The sequence below is a fragment of the Aulonocara stuartgranti genome (assembly GCF_965226115.1).
Source record: "Aulonocara stuartgranti genome assembly, chromosome: 16".
NCBI lineage: Eukaryota > Metazoa > Chordata > Actinopteri > Cichliformes > Cichlidae > Aulonocara > Aulonocara stuartgranti.
The window spans coordinates 32,588,333-32,608,562 of record NC_138952.1 but is presented as its reverse complement, the minus strand read 5'-3'; the positions used below and the strand labels follow the sequence as shown (position 1 = coordinate 32,608,562).

General features: G+C 39.9%; 2 protein-coding genes across 4 annotated transcripts in view; one reads left to right on the top strand and one right to left on the bottom strand.

The window, feature by feature from the left end:
- The window catches only part of arhgef49 (Rho guanine nucleotide exchange factor 49), a 71,723-nt gene extending 65,469 nt beyond the window's left edge, over positions 1 to 6,254 (bottom strand). The window contains exon 1 of one of the 3 annotated variants that reach the window (XM_082507347.1): positions 6,171 to 6,254. The gene's annotated coding sequence lies outside the window, so the exon portion shown is untranslated. Of the gene's footprint in view, positions 1 to 5,146; positions 5,435 to 6,166 lie in introns of those variants that run through there. The other 2 variants (XM_082507349.1, XM_082507346.1) reach the window with 2 other exon arrangements.
- Positions 6,255 to 12,699: 6,445 nt separating this feature from the next.
- Positions 12,700 to 19,798, top strand: eaf2 (ELL associated factor 2). The gene is made up of 6 exons (XM_082507393.1): positions 12,700 to 12,914; positions 13,384 to 13,478; positions 13,881 to 14,017; positions 15,024 to 15,193; positions 16,360 to 16,587; positions 18,417 to 19,798. The coding sequence occupies exons 1-6, from the start codon at positions 12,812 to 12,814 to the stop codon at positions 18,461 to 18,463; spliced, it is 780 nt and encodes a 259-aa protein (XP_082363519.1). The 5' UTR covers positions 12,700 to 12,811; the 3' UTR covers positions 18,464 to 19,798.
- Positions 19,799 to 20,230: the final 432 nt, after the last annotated feature.

Here is a 20,230-nt window from a genome sequence, read left to right as displayed (position 1 = left end):
GGTTTGAGCGGAGAGTCAAGGAGGCCATTTACGTGAAAAGGGAAAGACCATCTCTGAATCGAAGAGGAGGCCAGGGTACATCTGTCACCATCTTACAATGCTGTGATTGCAGCCATTCCCCAACTCTCTGTGAATGGTACTCATGGCCATTGATCAGTGGTCTTTGATCAATGGTTCTTGATCAATGGTCATGACAGTTTGCATATTAATGATCAAGGAACTGACCTCACAGCCCATTGTTCATTCAGTGGGTTAGTTTCAGTTATTGTGCAAATGTACTGTTTATAAGATTGGGGAAACCTGCAGTCAGCTGAGACTGAAGAAGTCACTTGGATGAGTGACGGAACGTTTCTCCCACTGAAATCGCTACGTCCACATAAACGGGATCAACCTTTTGGGATTTACTTACAGTACCTGGATTATTGAGCATTATTGTGCAGGATGACTACTACTGATGCACTTAATGTGATTTTGACTATTAAACATACATTTTGATAATTTAGTCTAAAAATCTATCTAAGTCTAAGTTTTTAGGTTTTGTCTGTAAAAGCATAAGTACCGGTAAGTAACAATTACCGACCACTAGTTTAAAGTACAGTACTGAAATTGAAGCTGAAGATGAACCTCAGAAAATAGGAATCAACTCAAAACACCAAACAAAAATACACTACATGTAAACTATGCTGGAGTAAAAACATTTGAAGCCCAAGGCTGGGATTCTCATGGTCAGAATAAGTAAATGTTTGTGGAGAAGGAGACTGATAAACTATCAATGTCATTAGTTGCACTCTTTTTTTCTTTTTTAACAAACTGCTGAATGTGTGTCTGTCCGTGCAAGAGCTTGTAAGAGTTGTGCTTTCTGTGGGCTTATTTGGAGAGATCTTGAAGCCAACAAGCCCACCCTTCTTCGTCAGACTTGACAGCACATAGACCCAAAGCACTTGTATTAGCATTTTATCGAGTGACCTTCCTGCTCTTCAGTCTGCCTCTTATGTTTTCGTTTTCACTCCAGCCTTCCTGTTCCCTCAGAAAACGCAACTAATACCTCTGTATGACCCAACGTGAACTGCATCACTCAAAACTGCTCAACAGGAATAGTTCACTCTGACTTTGAACATTGAAAACTGCAAGAGTGTGCTGCAATATTTTGAGGGTGCGTGCATCCAGCTTTAAGAGGCTTGTTAACTGTTTTACTTTGGGCATTTCTCGATGGTTTCCTAGAAGCACATGACTGTTGCCACAGCTGCCACACTTTTAATTACTCCACTGGTAATTAGGGGTTGCCCATCGTTGGTATAGGAGATCCCGGACTGTCATCCATGCACAACGCCTTTGTTGGTGGTGTTCATGGCTAAAAGGGGGGAGCACTGGGAAAAAATGAATGCTCATTCACACTGTCAGTCAAGCTGCCTTCATGTGGCTGAGCATGCAGCTGTGACTGATGTTCTAACAGGACACAGGGGGATGCATTATAGTTTATCCTGAAGGCAGGACACAAAAACAAAGGAGGTTCTCGGGGGAGAAGAAGAGTTCACTCTATGAGGTTTGAGGCTGCTTGGCTGCCTCCAACATGTTCTTCTTATCATTGTTGTTTTTGCCTTGAATTCCAAAAACCAACATAACAAAGACAAAGACCTGATAAATGCATTCCGATCAAACCTGATATGTGGGTGAGCTTTTGCGGCGCATCATTTGGGATGTATTTTTTAAATTTTCCTCAGTTTTCTTTACAGGTGCCCCCTCTTGAATCAAGGCTGAATGCCTTCTACATGGCGCCAATAATGAAGCAGAAATGTTTTGTGTACGTTCTTACAGACTCTTTTCTGTGTTGTGTTATGATAAAAATGGTAATTTCCTGAAAAAAAAATCCACCTCGGTGATAACACATTTCTGTGGTGTAACGTAAATCATCTGTTCATTATCTATACTCGCGTACACTGTGAAGGTCATGGTGGCTGAAGCCTATCTAACCTTGGCCAGGATGCTGGGTATACTTTCGACAAATTACCGGGCTTTTACAGGACTGACACAGAGACCCATTTGCACACAGACTTTAACGATGCTCTACCAAAACATCAAAATCAACATCAAAATAAATAAGAACTCTCCAGCAATAAATTTGATTTAATAACTTGAAGCCACAGGACCAAAGATACCAATATATTACTTTAATTCTGTATGTAAATCACACATTAAATATATTTAAACTGATGTTTAGTGCAGTGATCCATGTTCTCAGTATTCATTTTGTTCACCACATGTTGCACAAAATAGCCAATTTGAACAAGCGACAGTTTGAGAGCAATCTTTGGAATAACGTGGTTTTAATTTGTATGGGTTTTCTTAGTATGTATTTCGCTGTACAGCTGCTCCTTTTTTATACATGTATAGTTTTACATAGCCTACCCAGCGACTACAATTTTTCAAATATCTGACATGTTAATGTCTTTTTTTTCCAAACTAAACTCTACTCACAAGCATCGTGCTTGTTAAAGAAATCAACTGGATGGCAAAAATCATTATTTCTACAGAGACTGTAAGCTAATCGTAAACAGTAATCATATGCAAGCTAACACTGCAGTGACACTGTTTTAATTTCCTGGTCATTATTTGTATATTGTACAAAAAACAGAAAAGGCTCATATCATAGAAACTAATCCTTTAATGACCACACTAATGATCATCACTAAGGAACAAAGTAATTGGAAGTGAATGGACTAAAAAAGTGCCTGATCTGAAGCAATGAGTAAATGGAAGGTAATTAAACTCTGTCCAGTCAGGCTGATCTTTCTCCAAAACAAAGCCAGTATTTTATAATGCCTGTCACAAGTATGCGCATTAGTATTAGAAGCCTAGGCCCTTTAGTATACCTTCCACGCATTTCTCCCAGCTTAGCCTGACAGACTCACCTAATATAATTGACTTTGTTTAGCTGGCTGTGCATATCTGTGTGTGTGTGCGTAGCTTGCATGAAGCTGTGAGAGTCTGTAGGTCCACCGCTTGGCCTTTCATCACATCACTGCACCGACTGAGTCCATGCAGAGATCAGATAGGGAGCAATAAAGCCAGACTCTGAGGAGGAAAATCTTTGAGACTCTTCAGTGTGAGACCTCTCGCAGAGCTGAGCGTTAGCCTATCAAGCAATAAACACCCTCAGAGCAAGTTTATCTTAAATTTGCTTAACATCTGTTGCCAACATCAGATGGGCATAAAGTCTTTACGAATGAAAGATTAGGCGCTGCAGCCAGAATCTTCGAATTTTAGTTCACAAGTTCAAATTCCCTAATGCAAAGCCGGTACTGAAACATCTACAATTAAATGTAATCTCCCTACCCGATGATTTACAGAGTGAAACTGCTTGATAGGTTCGTTTAAGACGGCAGAGTCTCAATAAAAGGCTTCAGTTCAATTCTTTCACAGAAAATGAGAACGAAAATGGAAGAGACAGCAATAGTGAGGGTTTACTGGCAAAAGAAATCAATTTGCCAAGAATTTGATTTCTCTTAATGAGTAAATCCTTTCTGCCTAAAAACATACCCAAAGCTGTGCAAGCACTGCACTAAAAGGCTTCAGGGTGCAGTAACTCATGTCCAGTGGGAAATGCCTTTGATAGAGCACCAGTAACAATTCAGGTAGAGTCATGTGGCTCTTATTTTGGTGGGAAAAAAAACTAAAAACACCTCCTACTAAGTCCACAGGCATAAAATATGTATGCACAGCAAGCCTGAGGTCTTTCATACTGTATTTTTTATTTGTAGAAAACAAAGAAAACTGCTGCAAGAGTATAACAGTTTCATTAAAATTATCTGATTGCAGTCTGGATTTTAGCCAGTATTCCTATCAATCCTAGAGGTATTTCCAGTCATGGCTTGGATGACTGCTGAGCCCCAGTCATCCCGAAAAATGCTGTACTAAAGGAGCCCCGAGGGTAAAACTGCGAGACTCCGCAGATTCCACAAGGGAAATAAGATATTACTGCAATGTTTTCCTATTTCATTTACTAAATGGCATCACAGAGCGAAAGCAGATAATGAAGACAAATACAATCACTGTTGTGTAGCTGCGTTGTTCTACACTCTCCCATCTTGGCTATATAACATATTCATTGCTCTGACTCTCCTCACCTGAAAATGTCCCAATTTGCCGTTAAACCAACAAGCACCATGTGCGAGTCAGTTTTTCACTACAAACACAAAAACTGCTAATTTTTGCAAAAAGTGCAATTTGTAAAATGAAATAATTTTTCGTTTATTCATAAAGACTAAAATACAAAATATTTTCTAGTTATTGTGTTCTTGGAATGTAAGAACTTATATATGACTAAATTTCATATCTTGGCTTTGCTGAAGCTATCAATATTTAAAATATGCTGAAATGTTCTAATTTCCATTTTTTATGTACACTTTACTTGAAGCAGAAATTTCATTCCCAAGCTTCAAAAGGCAATTAATTAAATAATAGATACAAGAATAGCCGCACTGGCTCTCTTCCACAGTGTCTTTGTCAGATGGCCCCGCCCCTCCCTGAGTCTGGTTCTACCGGAGAGTCCTTCCTGTTAAAAGGGAGTTTTTTCTTCCCACTGTCGCTGGGTCATCTGTAGGTCGTCTGATTGTTGGGGTTTTCTCTGTATTATTGTAGGGTTCTTACTTTAAAGTATAAAGCACCCTGAGGCAACTGTTGTTGTGATTTGATCCTATATAAGTAAGATGTTTTACTTGAGAATGAAAGAACTCTGAAGTTGTGATTTGCAGTTTTGTTAGTAATAATAATAAATTATTAATTAATCACTCAACGAGCAAAAGAAGTAAAAAATATAAAGTAGCACTATGGTAATATGAACAGTCACGAAATTAAAAATTTAACCCTGTGTGTGGAAAAAACATAAACATAACACAAAGTACCCTATCCTGGGTTGTTACAAAGAATACTACGTGTATAATTAATATAGTGATGGGGAAAGAAAGCTTCAAGCAGCTATGTGCAGGTCAGTCATACCAGCTGAGGACCAAAAGCACTCACAAATCACTGCAGGGATCGCTCCAGTGACTCTGAACCTGACTGCCTGGTGATGCAGCTGCCAGCATCAATCAGCTGTTACCGCTCTTCTAATTCAAACGACAAAATACATCCTAATCTTTTTACTTACTCAAAGTTACTCCCAGAACGCTTCCCCCTCCATCACATCAGAAGAAGACGTCTCGTTTTATACGTGGGCTCAGATTCACAGAGCAGGTTCAATCCTCGCAGCTCCTCACTATTAAGAATCTGATGCCGGTTGCACACAGACCGGCTCCCTCCAGGTGGATCGATAACGACACTAACGTAAAACCGCGTGCCACACGGCCGTTCGTTCACTCTGTCCCTCCCTCGTGCTCTTTTGATGGATTTCTATCGAAGGATCCCGGATACGCGACCTCTTGCTTTTGCGGCTTTCTCCTTGGGAACTGTGTTGCCTTCAGGTGCTGCTCGTAAAAACGCCTCCTTCACCTTACAACTTTATGATTACACAGTAGTAATCCAATGCACTTCATGTTTCTAAAATAATAATAATAATAACAACAATAATAATAATGATGATGTCACTGTTTTGCCATTAAAAGTTGATTATTTACAATCTGTTTTTTATTTCTAAACTTCAAAGAGCCAATACGTTTTTATATTTGCAAACCTGGTAAATGTTAAAAATCTATGGAGTTTGCAGCTGATAAGTCAAAAATAAAGATCATAAAATATCTAATGCATCTCAGTAATATGTGATGTGTTCAGTGTTGGGAAGGTTACTTTTAAAATGTATTCCATTACAGAATACATGCCCCAAAATGTATTCTGTAACGTATTCCGTTACGTTACTCAATGACAGTAACGTATTCTGGATACTTTGGATTACTTAATAGATTAGCATGCTTTTTACAACAACGTGAATGTACTATTGCTGTGTGATTTATTACTATTACTGAAGGTCCGCGACTCCGAACTGTAGTAAAGGACCTCTGACTAATACGGCGGGGTCCCTGTCGGCTCATAGCCGAAAAATAGCTTTACTTTGTTGTGTGGGTCAACTTTTCTTGCGAGAGACAGAGAGAGGCGTTGAAAGGCTGCTCCAACGGAAATTATTGTTTCGGAGGAAAACACGAACACAGTGTACAGTCGAGTCTTAATAGCTTACTTACAACTGGGCTCGTCAGACACTCTTCTTGGCTGAAGTGGTTATTATTACATTTACATGTTTCCAGCTCCCGTTTTTGCTCGATGACAACTCGTACCTTTCCACTCCCCTTTTTCTCCCTCCTCGCGCTCACAGACCCATAACGTGTATGGCAGTCCATTCTCCCTGCAACACGGACTACACTGCCCGTGATGCTACATTCTTTAGAGCTATGCTTGTAGCATTCTGCCTGTTAGCTTAGCACAACAACAACAACGAAAAGGCGCTCTCTCACCCAGGAAACACACAGTCGCAGAGAGAGAGAGAGAGAGCGTCGCCCTGTAACCATGGCAACCGTAACGCTGCCCCTGGAACAACAGAACGTAGCTGTCAAACAAAACCCAAACAGTCCTGACCCGCGACAAAATGAAACAGGAAAGTACCGCAGTGCAATCCATTTATTTCAACAAAGTAACTGTATTCTAAATACCACCTTTTTAAACGGTAACTGTAACGGAATACAGTTACTCATATTTTGTATTTTAAATACGTAACGGCGGTACATGTATTCCGTTACTCCCCAACACTGGATGTGTTACAGTGACAGGTGAAATCGAGTTTAGAGCCAGCTGGTATTCATCAACAACACGTGTGAAATTGATATTTACGACTGCAAGTGAAAGTAGCACTAGCCATAGGACAAGCTCCCACTCTGTCTGTGATTGGCCACGATGAAAAAACTGCCACACTGACCCCCTTCCCCAGCCCCCCTCAAAACTCCAGGCAGAGAGTGAACACATAATGCTTGCTGCCATACCTGTCCATCTGCCTGCGGTTAGTAAAAGTGTTTAATACTAATTTTAAACAATTTTGTGCAGGTTCCTTGCCACCGGGGACTCCTTCAGGACCATCGTGTTTAGTTTTAGAGTTGGTGTGTCCACGGTGTGCCAGATCACCCCCCAGGTAGCGACGGCCATCTGGGACTGTCTAGTGGATGATTTCATGGCTGTGCCTTCACCTGGAGACTGGCGGTCCATCGCAGAGGGATTCCAGGAGCGCTGAAACTTCCCTCTCTGCTGTGGAGCTCTGGATGGGAAGCACGTCCAGACAAAGGCACCCCATATGTCATACAGGAGACACACACATTGATATACACTAAATATTTATTTCATTTCTTTTTTTGTGGTGCCCAAATGTATGCACCTGCTTGATTTTGTTTAAACAATTATTGCACACTTTTTGTAAATCCAGTAAACTTCTTTTCACTTCTCAAATATCACTGTGTGTGTCTCCTGTATGATATTTAACTGACATTTTTTATTGTAACAACCAACGATTTATACAGGAAAATAATGTCTATTAACAAGGTTGCCCAAACTTTTGCATCCCACTGTATTAGTACAGGGAGTGCAGAATTATTAGGCAAGTTGTATTTTTGAGGAATAATTTTATTATTGAACAACAACCATGTTCTCAATGAACCCAAAAAACTCATTAATATCAAAGCTGAATGTTTTTGGAAGTAGTTTTTAGTTTGTTTTTAGTTTTAGCTATTTTAGGGGGATATCTGTGTGTGCAGGTGACTATTACTGTGCATAATTATTAGGCAACTTAACAAAAAACAAATATATTCCCATTTCAATTATTTATTTTTACCAGTGAAACCAATATAACATCTCCACATTCACAAATATACATTTCTGACATTCAAAAACAAAACAAAAACAAATCAGCGACCAATATAGCCACCTTTCTTTGCAAGGACACTCAAAAGCCTGCCATCCATGGTTTCTGTCAGTGTTTTGATCTGTTCACCATCAACATTGCGTGCAGCAGCAACCACAGCCTCCCAGACACTGTTCAGAGAGGTGTACTGTTTTCCCTCCTTGTAAATCTCACATTTGATGATGGACCACAGGTTCTCAATGGGGTTCAGATCAGGTGAACAAGGTGGCCATGTCATTAGTTTTTCTTCTTTTATTATACCCTTTCTTGCCAGCCACGCTCATATATATATATATATATATATATATATATATATATATATATATATATATATATATATATATATACACACACAGTGGGGCAAAAAAGTATTTAGTCAGCCACCGATTGTGCAAGTTCCCCCACCTAAAATGATGACAGAGGTCAGTAATTTGCACCAGAGGTACACTTCAACTGTGAGCGACAGAATGTGAAAAAAAAATCCATGAATCCACATGGTAGGATTTGTAAAGAATTTATTCGTAAATCAGGGTGGAAAATAAGTATTTGGTCAATAACAAAAATACAACTCAATACTTTGTAACATAACCTTTGTTGGCAATAACAGAGGTCAAACGTTTACTATAGGTCTTTACCAGGCTTGCACACACAGTAGCTGGTATTTTGGCCCATTCCTCCATGCAGATCTTCTCGAGAGCAGTGATGTTTTGGAGCTGTCGCCGAGCAACACGGACTTTCAACTCCCGCCACAGATTTTCTATGGGGTTGAGGTCTGGAGACTGGCTAGGCCACTCCAGGACTTTCAAATGCTTCTTACGGAGCCACTCCTTTGTTGCCCGGGCGGTGTGTTTTGGATCATTGTCATGTTGGAAGACCCAGCCTCGTTTCATCTTCAAAGTTCTCACTGATGGAAGGAGGTTTTGGCTCAAAATCTCACGATACATGGCCCCATTCATTCTGTCCTTAACACGGATCAGTCGTCCTGTCCCCTTGGCAGAAAAACAGCCCCATAGCATGATGTTTCCACCCCCATGCTTCACAGTAGGTATGGTGTTCTTGGGATGCAACTCAGTATTCTTCTTCCTCCAAACACGACGAGTTGAGTTTATACCAAAAAGTTCTACTTTGGTTTCATCTGACCACATGACATTCTCCCAATCCTCTGCTGTATCATCCATGTGCTCTCTGGCAAACTTCAGACGGGCCTGGACATGCACTGGCTTCAGCAGCGGAACACGTCTGGCACTGCGGGATTTGATTCCCTGCCGTTGTAGTGTGTTACTGATGGTGACCTTTGTTACTTTGGTCCCAGCTCTCTGCAAGTCATTCACCAGGTCCCCCCGTGTGGTTCTGGGATCTTTGCTCACCGTTCTCATGATCATTTTGACCCCACGGGATGAGATCTTGCGTGGAGCCCCAGATCGAGGGAGATTATCAGTGGTCTTGTATGTCTTCCATTTTCTGATGATTGCTCCCACAGTTGATTTTTTCACACCAAGCTGCTTGCCTATTGTAGATTCACTCTTCCCAGTCTGGTGCAGGTCTACAATACTTTTCCTGGTGTCCTTCGAAAGCTCTTTGGTCTTGGCCATGGCGGAGTTTGGAGTCTGACTGTTTGAGGCTGTGGACAGGTGTCTTTTATACAGATGATGAGTTCAAACAGGTGCCATTCATACAGGTAACGAGTGGGGGACAGAAAAGCTTCTTACAGAAGACGTTACAGGTCTGTGAGAGCCAGAGATTTTCCTTGTTTGAGGTGACCAAATACTTATTTTCCACCGTGATTTACGAATAAATTCTTTACAAATCCTACCATGTGAATTCATGGATTTTTTTTTCACATTCTGTCTCTCACAGTTGAAGTGTACCTCTGGTGCAAATTACTGACCTCTGTCATCATTTTAAGTGGGGGAACTTGCACAATCGGTGGCTGACTAAATACTTTTTTGCCCCACTGTATATATATATATATATGTGTGTGTGTGTGTGTGTGTGTGTGTGTGTGTGTGTGTGTGTGTGTGTGTGTGTGTGTGTGTGTGTGTATGTATAAACATGACAGCACAGCTTAGGTTAGCAAAGTTGCATCTGAATAAACCACAAGATTATTGGAACAAAGGACAGACAAGACTAAAGTGGAGATGTTTGTTATCAGCATGAACACATCATAGAAACTGCGTGCATGGTGGTGGAAATGTCATGGTTTGGGGCTTGTTTTGCAGGCACAGGACCTGGAGACCTTGCAGTCACAAAGTCAGTCATGAACTCCTCTGTATAGCAAAATGTGAGTCCATCTGTCCAACAGCTAAAGATTCGTCCAAACCGAGTCATACGGCAGGACATCGATCCCAAGAACAACAGCAAATCTACAACAGAATGACTGAAAAAGAAAAGAATCAAGATGTCCAGACCTTAACTCATCTAAAATGCTGTTGTAGGTCCTTAAGAGAGCTGTGTATGAACAAATGGCCTCAAATCTCAATAAACTGAAGCAATTATGTAAAGAGGAGTGAATCAAAATTCCTCTGCAACAATGTAAGACTCTCACTTCAGGAATCACTTCAAGTTATTACTGCTAAAGGTGGTTCTGCAAGCTGGTGATTAATGGGGTTTAATCTTTGTTTTTCATAGAATTCTGTGAAAACTTTCTTTTCCATGACTGTATATCTAATTTGCAATTCTTACAGCGCATACTGTTATTATTTCACCTTCTTCTTTTTTTTACCCAGTCAAACCTTTTATTGAGATCAAAATCATATTATCAAGAAAGATGCTGCAAAAAGCGCTTCCTCGTAATATGTATAACACAAACAAGAGAAAGCGAGAGCTAAAGAAAGCCGTCACACTGCAGTAATTCACAGATAATAAGACGTGTCTCAAACTATACATCAGCATAAAAACAAAAGGAGTATATGATAAGTCTGTAGCTGTGATCAAAGGTACATTTCACCCGAAGGATACAGAATGAAGGTTAACATCGCTGTATTTATGCTGAAGCTGTGATCATTTAGGTTGTATTGCTGCCTTTGCAGTTTCAAAAACGATTGTGCGAGCTGTGCACTATGAGAAAAGTGGAATGGGTGTCCCATTTCCTTTACTGCAGAATAATCACTTCTAGTCATTAAAAAACCTGAATGCTTAATTGTGCTTAGTTTTTCACGTGTTTCAGGAGTTTCCCAAAAGGTGGATTATATAATCAGATGTAATAATGTATTAAATGTGAACTTTATTGATGATGTGAAGGTCTGAAAATGTGATTGCTAAAGTTACTTAGATTTATCTGTGTCGTTTGCGGATGTATCCACAGCCTTCTGGATTTGGCTTACATCAAGTTGTGGTGTCTTGTAACCGAGTCAGGTTTGTTTAGCTGGCACAATAGTAAAACCTTTGCTAATTTATTATTTTTGCACTGTTATGAGGTTGAACATTTAATTGTATGTACCCAACAAGCCTGTACCCATAGTACATAGCTTTGGTTGAGCTTGTATCCCACCCCCCCTCCCTTGCAGAGTGTTGCTGTCATCTCTTTCACCACTGCCACTGGCTTACAACCTGCAGCAACTCTCTATTGTGGCTCAGCCGCTGTATTGTGAACTTGCGGATTGTTGCTTGGAAACAGTAAACCTTACCTCGCAGAGTCCAGGGGCAACCCCCACAGTAACTGATATCACCAGAGGACAGCTGCTGTTTACCTCCATCCATGGAGACAGACTTATGCTGGTATCTTTTTCACATGGGATACAGATACAAAGTAACTGAACTGCTTTACTTCTGCAATCCGTTTGTGGTTAATTTTCAAGTATAGATAAGACTGAAAAAGATTGCCTAAAATAACATGATAATGTTTAACTATTTTACAATTTTTATACTCTAACTGTAATACCACGCTGAAGAGATAACTATTTAGTCCCACTGCTGTCTCAATTTCCTCTCTATTGTCATCTCTTATTCCACTCCCCACCACCCAAACACCAGCTTGCATATGTTGTCCAACGTGGATAAGAAAAACCATGCTGTGACCAGTTGGTGAAAATGCATTGGTGTAATCATTCCAATTGACTTAGATGCTGATCCTTTAATGTTTGAAGGCAGCAGAGCATATGGCCTTTGTAAAAACGCAGGCACGGCAGGAATTAGGAGGCTTAGGAGTCATTAACAGTTTAGAGAACAGAAAAGGAGATTTTCACTGACACAAGGTTCAGAGAGCTCAGGCCCCCTGAAGCCTGTGGAGCTTGAAACTGCAATCAGTAAGTGCCAGGGCTTTCTGACACATTGTTTCAGTTATTCAGCTAATAGCTCCCGTGATGCTGCTAATTTAGCATACAAGGTACTGGGTAAGTGCTGAAATGCAAATATTTACTTTGTTAAACAGAAAAACAGGTTAAAAACAACATCGAAACTTATAAAGTTAACATATTAAAAATAAGCAGTAGGAATTCGTGTTTTGTTTTACATGTGGACTGCATTTTAAGCAACCTCAGAGTAAACCCTGCAATATGTTTCACTATTAAAGCACCACAGCAATAAATTTGAAATAATTACCATCAATTATTTAGCATACTCGTCCACAGTCTGTCTAGCCTGGGACAAGATGAGTAGATATTTACAATATTTTTTTTCTTTTAAAAACTACTACAAGTTAGCGAATAATTTAATCGAATTATAGTTAAACAACATAGATTTGGAAACACTCAGATTTCTACAGTCATTGCTCGGAACTGAGTGGCCGTTCTTTCACTGATTCTGCCCTGTCGTCAAAATCTTGATTGGCCTGAACCAATCAGAAAATGAAACACTTCGCTTGACGAATCATGACGAACAGTACTTTTGAAGGGGCGGGACTTAAAGTGCCAATGAGCTGGCCGAAATGCTGTCGCTGTACATGGTTATCGGATAAAAAAGAGCAGCGGAAACTCAAAGTTTACAGCTCATGAAACTCACAGAATGAATGGAACGGCTTACTCCAACTTTGACAATCAAGAACATGTGCTGAAATTGGGAGAAACGTTTGAGAAACACCCTAAAAGTGCCTATCACACAGTGCGATGTAAGTGGTGGTTTCACTCGTTTGGTTTTGTGATCGCTAACCGTAGCATGCTAGTTAGCTCATTAGCTGAAGATCCGAAAACAGCTGTTTGGTGTGTAGCCAGTTTAGCAGCTTCGTCAGTTCGTAGCTGTCGACTTACTGGTGAGACATGCTTGTAAAAGTATGTAGTAAGTTAACTCTGAGATATACGTAGACTTTAAGCTCTGAGTTGTCAATATGCTAGATAATGTTAGCCCAGCTTAAGTCTGTACAACACTACCACCTGCTGGTGCCGTTACCCCACTGCAGCACTGTCAAATACATTCGTGGTTTACGTTTACAAATTCAGCAATGTCACTGTCATTATTAGAACATTGTACACGTTGTTATATGTGATGTACATATACATTGTTTACGTATGTGTTATTTTACAAAATCTTGATTTTCGTTTGCGTTTAAAAAAAAAAAATGTTGTTTTTAATTGCCACAGATGACTTCAAGCCAGCATCCATTGATACCTCATGTGAGGGGGAGCTCGAAGTGGGCAAAGGAGAGCAAGTCACTATTACGTTGCCTAATTTAGAGGTTAGTGTCTGGTGCTCTAGAGCTTTACACTGCAAGACATAAATGTGGATTTCAGTGGTGGATTATGGTGCAATCTTGTTTTAAGACCTCTTCTGGAGCTCATGTTTTTAACTTGGATGAGTGTTTGCAATCCACAATAGATCTCAACTGTTGCTGATCTCAACTTTCTGTGCGTGCGTGCGTGCGTGTGTGTGTGTGTGTGTGTGTGTGTGTGTGTGTGTGTGTGTGTGTGTGTGTGAGAGAGAGAGAGAGAGGAGCAACAAAATTTTCAGCTTTGTGGTTTAAATTTTTGACAGATTTTTTGAGAAATTGTTAAAATATTCTCTGAAAAAGTAGCATAATAGTACTGTGACATCTAGCTTAAATACATACATACTTACTTACATTTATTTTGCTTTTTAGGGTTCCAGTGCTCCTGTAACGGTCTTCAAGGGATCCAAGAGGCCTTACATGAAAGAGTGCATCCTCATTGTAAACCATGACACAGGAGAGTACAGACTCGAGAAGCTCAACAGCAACATAGCTGTGAAAAAGACGAGGTGGGGTTAAAAAGAAGTAGCACACTAATCTAAAGTGGTATTTCATTTAACCTTGCAAATTTGTGTGGCAAAATTTTTTTGAAAGAATGAAAGGTAGGGCTGCCGTGATTAGTCGACTAGTCACGATTACGTCGACTAATAAAATCGTCAATGACTAATTTAATAGTCCTTCATTTCCCCAGATTTGAAGGGTGGGTCAGGTGTATACTTCGTGGCCCAACCTATCCCAAAATTCAGCTCAGTTTCCAACAATGGCGGCAGCTAGTTAGTTTTAATATTACTCTTATTATTCTTTTTGGGTCACAAAATAAGCGTTTAACATATTTTCAGGCGAGAATGTAGCTGTGTAAACCTCAAATATCTGCTCAGTTTATGAAGACACCACATATTTTCAAAAGCGCTCCGACGTTTTCAGAGACGTCTTGTTACCCACCAGCTCCATAGCTAGCCGGGGGGCAAGGCTCACTAGAGCCGGTGAGAACACCGGACTCCCGGCAAATTGTTTTCAAACCCACCGCCGTCTTTCGCTACTCAGGTTAAACATGATATATAAGTCACTTAGATAACTTAAGAATGTTATTGTTTGGCTTTTTTCAGTATTTTATTTGTTCCTGAGTAAATCGGTTTGGCTGAATAAACGTCAAGCTAGATAGCAAGGAGCAGACGGCTGAGTTTATTAAACTTCACCGAAACAATCTGCACATTTCATTAAAATTTAATAAACTATCATCTTGTCTTTATTTTTAGTTAGCACATACCTTAAAATCTTAAAGCTGTAAGCTAATGATAGTTATATAAGAGCAGATGCTGCTGGTGCAATAAGCTGTACGTTTTACGTCCAATAGATGCATGATCTGATTAGTCGACTAATCGCAAAAATAATCGTTTGTGGCAGCCCTAACGAAAGGTTAGTTATCAACATTTTTTAAAAAAGAAAAAAAAAACTTAAAAAACCGTATTAAAAGCTCCCGCGTGTCCGTGTTTGCCTGTTCTTGTGGATTTTCAGGGCTGAGGGTAGCAGTAAGATTCATTCTCGACTGGAGCAGCAGACCAGTCGTCTGGGCCAGCAGATGAGGAGTAATAACAGCAGCAGTAACAAAACCCCAGCCAGCACTAAAAGTTCTCCACCAAAAGAGAAGACTTCCCCAGCATCCCCAATGGATGACATCGAGAGAGGTAACATGGAGTCACACTTGGTGTGTTTAACTGATGACATCCACATCTGTATCATTTTTATTGGGTTCGGCAGAAGAAGACTCATCTTTTCTCATAGACAAATTAGTCGTCATATCTTGAAGTCTTATGCAGAAATGTTTAAGGATGGGAATTGATAAGAATTTAACGATTCCGATTCCATTATTAATATCACTTATTGATTCAGTTTTCATTGGCTCATTGTCACCACCCTCTCTAAGCAGCATATCAAAGATATTACACATATTACACAGAACACTTTTTTTAAAAGTGTGGGTGAGCATTCACTCAGCTTTAACATCACTCTCAGTTCTTGGCTAGCTAAGTAATGTCCATATCCACACTGCAGACTGCGCCATTATTTTTCTCCTCCAGCACACGAACTGCGAGAGTGCAAGAGCCGATAAGCAGGATTGATACGCAGGCAGACTTAGGATTTCCAGGACTTGGTCTAGTGGGAACCCATTCTCTAGAAGAACCAGTTCTTGATTCCGATCCCTAGAAATATCAGACATATTCACAAATATTCTGTCACTTTGCTGCTCTTGTTTGCACATTTGCACATGCACTTTGTTGTCTGCTGTCTGATAACAAAAAAAAAAAAGTCTTCCTTAGATAGTTAGATAGTTAGTTTTTTTTTTTTTGTTAATTTATGTTGTAATTTATGTTACGTCAGTCTGTCTTGTCTCTGCTAGCCAGCTAACTAGGCCTCTTAGTTAGCTAGTTTAGTGTTTTCTGTTAATTTATGTTGTAAATTTATGTTGCATGTAGCACCTTGGTTCCTGGAGGAACGTTGTTTCGCCTCACTGTGTACTGTTAAACTGTATATGGTTGAAGTGACAATAAAGCCAACTTGACTTGACTTGACTTGAAACACATTTTCTAGTTATGAAGTCACGTTGGATGTGATCCAAAATAAACCTGTAGCTTGTCCCTGGCAGAGGACATTAGAAGATGAAATGATTTTCTGATATATTTGTTTTGGCTATTTCTGCATTTTTGGGGCTGGACAAAAGGTGGAATAAAATACTGCCTGTATTTATTTTACACTTGGGACATACAGGTGATGTTCCAGCCTTGAAATTGGAAAGGCAACCAAGATCATTTTAACACCCTTGTCTTTTTTTTCTTTCTCCCCCCCCCCCCAGAACTGATGGCCGAGGCTCGAGTCATGGATCAGATGAGCAGCAGTGACAGCTCCTCAGACTCTAACAGCTCGTCGTCCTCCAGCAGCGACGACAGCTCCAGCAGCAGCGATTCAGAAGATGAACGTACTTCCGCGGCACCCTCAGTCAACCACAGCATGCCTATCATCACCAGCACCGACTCCAACAGCCACCACCACGAGAGTGGAGGAGGACTCATGAACACGCTCAGTGAGTAACCCCCTCAGCTTCATCTAAGTTAGACGGACGTCATCTTTACATAAAAGTCGATACCACCTGGTTGCTCCTAAGTTAAAGTTGTCACCATAAATATGAACACATGAATCATACGCACCACAGAGCTGAAAGATTAGTTTTCCATTATAACATGTAAGGGCAGGTTCTCTCTTTAGTGGCAGTTCTCATTATTGTCACCCAGTATGAAAGCAGTTGGAGCTCTTAAGCTCCATCCACATGTCAGTCAGTTCACCTAGCTTTGTAGTTGACGGTTATTAAAGCGTCTGGCTAAACGGATAACCCTGCAGCTAGAGCTGGGCGATAGAACGATATGTATTGCGAAATAACTTTTTCTCGATAGAAAGATTAAACTATTCTGATAGGCCTCATCTCTCTTGTCCTCTTTAAAAAAAAAAAAAGAAGAAAAAAAAAAGAGAACAGCGAATCCAAATTAAGTAGTGCAGAGCGGAAACAATCACAGCCGCAGCGTCACGTCACGTGACTTGTCACGTACAGCACAAGTGCCAAGCCGCACATGCGTATTTGTTTGGGAAGCAGCCAGCCGCCGTGCTGCCCGGGTAATGGAGGAAATGAGTGTGCTGACTACAGAAAAATCAACCGAGCGTGACCGAAGGTTACCGAAGAGAAAACAGATGATGGTTCCAATGCCAGACAGATTGTCGAACGGAAGAGCCATAGAAGTTCTGTAGTGTGACGGTATTTCGGCTATTTCAAGTCTGACAAAAAGAGTAGCGTGCACTGTAAATTGTGCCGAAAGCAAGTCTGGAAATACAATAAAGCGGTGCAGCTCAGTCTCTGACTGGAAGCGCTAATTCGTCATTCGGCTTTTGTCACACTAAAGTAACTGTTAAAACTGTTTGAAAAGCTCAGCTATACAACAAGGAGAGATTGAGAATTTCCTTTTAGTTCTCAGTTTATTTGATATTGACAAAAGTTAGTCAGTTTTGTCTGTTCTTCTGTAAAACAAACTAAGATTTATTTTTAGAATTAATATTTTGTTTCTAAGTGGAATTGACAATTTAGTCTGTTTCGTTTGTTCTGTTTTGAAACTTAAACGCTTTAGCGGCTGCCTTTTGTGTAGTTTGCAATATTTGCCTTTATTTATCTGAAAAAGTCTCATGTTCCTTAAGTACATCTACCCTGTTGAACTTATTATGGGAAATAAATATTTAAATAAAAACAAGCTGCTGATTATTTCACATTTTACTTGTGAGCAACGGCACATTTAAATCTTACAAATATAGTTATTTGGCTTATATCGTGATAGATATCGTTATCGCCTGAAATGAAAAAAACATATCGTGATATGAAAAAATTATATCGCCCAGCTCTACCTGCAGCGTATTTCCACCATCAACTGTATTCATTACTCACATTAGTAGCTGCTTCACGCACTCTATTCAGTGTTGTTTTGTCCTTTTTTTTTTTCTTTACACCTGTCTTGTCTTTGGCTTTTGTGGTCAGAATTATGATCTGAATGGGATGTGTCAAATACATTTTGCTTTTCCAAGATAATCTCTGTAAATTCTCCATAGGTTTCTCTTGTTCGTGTGTTTCCTTTATCTGTTTATTCATTTCTATTAGTCTGATTATTCGTAATTTTTTTAAGTGTTTAATTGTATGATTTCTTTAAACTCCAAAGTTATAAACTACTGTTGTAGTAATTGAATAATAAAAGGGAGAGGTGAAACAAACCAAACTGTACCATACAAAAGTGATGCAGAGACCCTGTGCAAAGAGTAAACTGAGCTTTAGCGACACATGTATATAATCTTAACTTGCTGTCTGTCCGTCTGCTGCAGAAAATGACCTTCAGCTGAGTGAATCAGGCAGTGAAAGTGACGACTGAACAGCAGGAGGACACGTCTGCCCGTTTGCAGATCTCAGGAGCATTTACAGTGAGGAGTGAAGGAGCCAGTCACAGACCTGTCAGTGTCCTGCTTCCATGAATATGGAACAGTCTTCTCTACATATCAAATGTAATGTGCTGCTTCTCTGCCAGAAATCAGTTTTTATGTCACATGTGTTGCTTTATATTTGTGTGTGAAGAGATGCCTTAGTTGAGAGCGCTGTGATGTCATTAATGTGAGAGAAGCTGTAACATATGATGTGCACTCTGTGATGGATCTCACTGGATGCTTCTGTGTAGTTAAACCGACCGAGAAAATGTGATTGGCAGGATGACGGTGGTCTTCATGTAATCGTCTTAAACAATAACTTGGCTTCCTCAATTCAGCTTAGAAACATGAAAAAACTTTAGTTGTGCTTGGATAAGATATAAGTTGATGGCTTCAGGTCCGTCTCAGCTGCTTAGGTTTGTTTTATTAGAGACATATCTGTGTTAACAGAAATGAAAGCCACGCTGCTTCAGTTACATTGAGCCTTTTATTTTGGTTTACTTAAACTTTTTTTTTTTTTTTTTTGTAATTTAAAGTTACATTAATTACTTTATTGTTCGGGCCATCACACAAAGAATGCAAGTCTAATGCATACAACTCCACGCTTTGCTTCTTATTTAACTCCTGAGAAATAGGCCAGACTATCAAAACATGGGCTGAAAGATGCTAAAATGCTCCATGGAGCAGAACTGAAAAGTTAGGTGATGATTATCTGTAGCTCAGACCACCTTGCATTGCACTAGTCATGTATTCATTGTTAAAATAAATAATGGTTATTGCAGCCTGAAGTAGTAGGACGTCTCCAAAACCTTGTGGATCATGATGATTTAGTATACAGCTGGGTATTATTTCAGGCAAAGTAGTAGTCCACTATGTAGTTGGCTGACTCAGAGTCATGCTTTGTAGCTTTAAACCTGCAATACTTGAATCTTTATATCTCTAAATATACTCGACCAATGATTACTTGCTTATATTTTATATATATATTTACCAACCAAGCAACTGGAAGCACGAGTAAATAGTGAGTGTGAGTCTTAAAGAACTTCATGTGCCTTGTGTTGTTTCCTTCCGCCTTTTATAACATGGGGCTTCCTCATCACTGCTGAGCTGTCGCTACAAGCAACAAGCTGCTGTTTATGGTCCAGAATGTCTCTGGCATCCCTGCTGACTGATAGATGGAATGAGAGAGAAATATAGAGAAATTCAGTTGCATGTTTAGTCTAAAGGAGAGAGAGAATTGTTCGAGAACAATTATACAAAAATAAAGATTTTAATGCTTTCCTGTGCTTTGGCGTCAATTTTCATTCATGTGACTGCAACGTCTGTAGCTCTTTGTGCTTTGGCGTTTACTCCAAATTTTAACGCTGATATTTAAGTGTTGCTGATCAGACCAGGTGACCTTTTGCATTGACTTGCTGCCATATGATTGGGTGATTAAAGGTTTAAGTTGTCAACGACAAGTGTACCTAATAAAGTGATGTGAGTTATTATTTTACTGAGATACTTCCTTGTAGAAAGCTATCTGTTACACTGTTAGGTGTATTACTTGTATGATAGGTATTTACATTGCATAGTAAAGTATTACCACAGAGCCAGCAGCAATGCTCCACCTCTCTAAAGGCATAGATGACTATTTTCTCCAATCAGCCATTACGAACACGGCGAGTGTTTTCTGTCGTAGGTTTTCCCTTCAGTGTGATGTAAGTAAACTCCAGCAT